The sequence below is a fragment of the Argentina silus genome (assembly GCF_951799395.1).
Source record: "Argentina silus genome assembly, chromosome: 7".
Classification (NCBI taxonomy): domain Eukaryota; kingdom Metazoa; phylum Chordata; class Actinopteri; order Argentiniformes; family Argentinidae; genus Argentina; species Argentina silus.
In genome coordinates this window covers 6,913,598-6,917,056 of record NC_139661.1, presented here as the reverse complement: position 1 = coordinate 6,917,056, position 3,459 = coordinate 6,913,598, and the positions used below count along the sequence as shown (strand labels likewise).

The following is a 3,459-nucleotide window of genomic DNA, read 5'->3' as shown; positions in this document are numbered from 1 at the left end:
GACTGAATAACTTCCAACACTCATCCTTTTAGTCCTTTAACAGCTATTGATTGACAAGCCACTGTCCAGTCATGTCACGTTTCTCTCTCTGGTGATAAAAGACTAAACTCTTTCTCTTCTCCCCTCTCCTCCCTCCCTCCCTCTGTCTCTTCTCTCCCTCTCCTCCCTCCCTCCCTTCCTCCCTCCCTCCCTCCCTCCCTCCCTCCTCCCTCCCTCCCTCCCTCCCTCCCTCCCTCCCTCCCTCTGTCTGTCTGTCCCTGTCTTCTGGATACCCCCTCCTTTCTCCCCTTCTCTTTCCTTCCACCGCAGAAACTTCCGGAAGCACCTCCGGATGGTGGGCAGCCGCAGGATCAAAGTCCAGAGTGAGTCTTCAGTCAGTGTGTGTGGCTTCCCAGTGCCATCCCAAGCATAATGTGGTCAACCTCATTACCGCATCTGTGCTTTTGCAGTACGCATGCACGGTACACGCGGGGCTGCCGCGTTGTCCAAAAGCTACGATGCATGCGGTGTTGCATGGCTTTTTGACTCTGAGCGAAAGGGAACAATGGAACAATGGCAGCGATTTGAAAGGCAAAACAGAACAACGATTGAGGGCGGTTAGATGACAGTAGAAGTTTCAAATGGACACTGACTGCCAGATACTGTGTGAGTGACGTGGACACGATGACACAGTCCCAGTGGTTGAGACGGTGTCTCCAGGTGCTTAGCCAATCCCGATCACTGTCACACTGAGGAGGACGTGGAGTATGAGGAAGAGCTTATCATCCAAGCAGAGTCTTGGTGTTGAATGTTGTGGGCTCAGCTGTATGTGGGTGGGTGTAGGCGCGTGTGAAATTGTGTAGGTTGGTGTGTGTGTGTGTGTGTGTGTTTGTACTGTACATGTATGGGCCTGCATGAGGTAGTGTGTGTGTGACACTCTCTCCTCCTCCTCCTCCTCCTCCTCCTCCCTCCTCCCTCACTCCTCCATCAGCCTTCGCCGACCGCCGAGCCAAGAGTTTCAGCCGCTCCTACAGTGACCCCACCCCCATCAAGCCTGACTCTCTCCATGGCTCCAGAGACAGTGAGTCCATACACACACACACACACACACACACGCACACACGCGCACACACACAGAGATACGCAAGCAAGTATGTACAGACACACACACACAATTACACAAATACGTACGCGCGCACACACACACACACACACACACACACACACACACACACACACACACACACACACACACATTCACATACCTTGAAAAGAACATTTTGACCCTGACAGTATTTGTCTGCCTCCTGACGTCTGTCTCTGACTGTGGCAGTCTCTCCCTCTACCGTCTGCCTGTACTCTGCCTTCTGTTCTATTTGTCCAGGGTCGGTCTGTCTGTCTGTCTGTCTGTCTGAGTCTGCCTGTGCTTGTACTGCACTGTACTATATGTTCCAGGCACTGTCTTTCATCCACATTGTTGTCTTCATCTCTCTCTTTAACTGTTGCCCTACTGTTTTTTTTATGTCTGCTATGTTTCCCTTTTCTACTAGGAAAGTCCTAATGTACTCGGTGTTGTTTACTCTCTGTGTAGTGTGTCTTTACTACTCCTGTCCCCTCTCTCTGTCTCGCTCTGGGAACAGCCAGGTGTGCTGCTTTGGACTGGGAGCACCCCTCTAATCTGGTCTCTGTTTTATCCTTTTATCTCTGTCCTTCTGTGTGTGTGTGTGTGTGTGTGTGTGTGTGTGTGTGTGTGTGTGTGTGTGTGTGTGTGTGTGTGTGTGTGTCTGTGTGTGTGTTTGTGCCTTCACTTGCCTGTGCCTGTGCCTGTGCCTGTGTGTGTGTGTGTGTGTGTGTGTGTGTGTGTGTGTGTGTGTGTGTGTGTGTGTGTGTGTGTGTGCGCACGCGTGCCAGGTGGGGACCTGCAGGCCTCCTCGGGGGCTCTAGATGAAGGGCTGTGTGAGGATGAAGACTGGGAGGACGAGAGGGAGATGGAGAGAGCTGCCTGCGAGGGAGAGGACTTCATCCCACCCAAAATCATGGTGAGACACAGCCACAGTGCCCCGAGGCAGCCCTGAGTCACCAGCACATCAAACGATGGTTGGGGCTGTTGTTTCATCTATGGCCAGGTTTAGTGTAGCCTGAGACTGTATCTCCATGCTACTGTATGCTATCCTGAATGAGTGTTCAACACTAGTACAGTCGTTTCAAACTTGTTGATGTCGTGTATTCTGTAACACGCACATCGGTGGGATATCATTGACATTGGTTTCGAAAGATGTTTTTTCTTTCCTTTTCCAGCTGATATCCTCAAAGGTCCCGAAGGCCGAGTACGTTCCCAACATCATCCGCAGGGATGACCCTTCCATCATCCCCATCCTCTATGTAAGTCTCATCCACAGCCTCAACACACATCTGCAACCTATTGTATGCCCTTACAATACAACCCACGTCGATTTGGGAGAATCAGCTCTGATCCACTTCCTCATGAGAACAATGTGAAATACTTCCCATTGTGTTCATTGATATATTGATATTCCTGTCAGATTGCATTTCGGATCGTTCGGATCAGTATTCCAAGAGTCTTATTATGGCTTCCTCTGCGTTTCTCTTTAGGATCATGAACACGCCACGTTCGACGATATTCTCGGTGAGTTCATCATGTGATGTTTTCCTGGGATACGAACGCTTTGAGCATGTACCGTACAGTCATAATGATGCTGTGTGTGTGTGTGTGTGTGTATATGTGACCTCACCTCCCTCCTCCGCGGTGTCATCCATTTTGCCATGACACATGCCTGCAGAAACTTGACCTTTATTTCTCTTCCCCTCTCTCTCTCTCTCTCTCTCTCTCTCTCTCTCTCTCTCTCTCTCTCTCTCTCTCTCTCTCATTAATTGCAGAGGAGATCGAGAAGAAGCTGACTGCCTACCGGAAGGGCTGTAAGATCTGGAACATGCTGATCTTCTGTCAGGTGAGAGGAGGCAAAGAAGTAGACGTTGGAGACCCGTTGAGGTCAATTGTATAATATAATTGGACACAGCATGCAACGATTTCAATTATTTATCCTAGGGAGGTCCTGGGCACCTCTACCTGCTGAAGAACAAAGTCGCCACGTTTGCCAAGGTGGAGAAGGAAGAAGACATGATCCAGTAAGACCTTTATTCACTCGATGACCATGACAGTATGTGACCAAACCGTCACAGTGTTTTAGAAGGCCATCGTCCTAATGTCCTATTCCCTTCTCTCTCGCTCTGCGCGGACAGGTTTTGGAAGAAGTTGAGCCGGTTCATGAGCAAGCTGAACCCCGAACCCAACCTCATTCACATCATGGGCTGCTACATCCTGGGCAGTGCCAATGGAGAAAAGGTACATTTATTTCTAGCTTCCAGTCTCTGTCGTGTCGTAGTACTGCACAGTCCATTGATGCCTGTCTCTTCTTCCGTGTCTCCCTGTAAGCGTGTGTCACAACAACCCCCGCTGTT

General features: G+C 50.1%; 1 protein-coding gene across 1 annotated transcript in view; it reads left to right on the top strand.

Annotated features, from left to right (window-relative positions):
* The window catches only part of LOC310806983 (NMDA receptor synaptonuclear signaling and neuronal migration factor-like), a 10,729-nt gene that overhangs the window by 3,504 nt on the left and 3,766 nt on the right, over nt 1-3,459 (top strand). The window contains exons 2-9 of the mRNA XM_083673263.1: nt 310-362; nt 971-1,060; nt 1,891-2,018; nt 2,278-2,361; nt 2,593-2,626; nt 2,878-2,948; nt 3,047-3,126; nt 3,241-3,343. Coding sequence (XP_083529389.1) covers nt 310-362; nt 971-1,060; nt 1,891-2,018; nt 2,278-2,361; nt 2,593-2,626; nt 2,878-2,948; nt 3,047-3,126; nt 3,241-3,343 — 643 coding nt within the window. The remainder of the gene's footprint in view (nt 1-309; nt 363-970; nt 1,061-1,890; nt 2,019-2,277; nt 2,362-2,592; nt 2,627-2,877; nt 2,949-3,046; nt 3,127-3,240; nt 3,344-3,459) is intronic.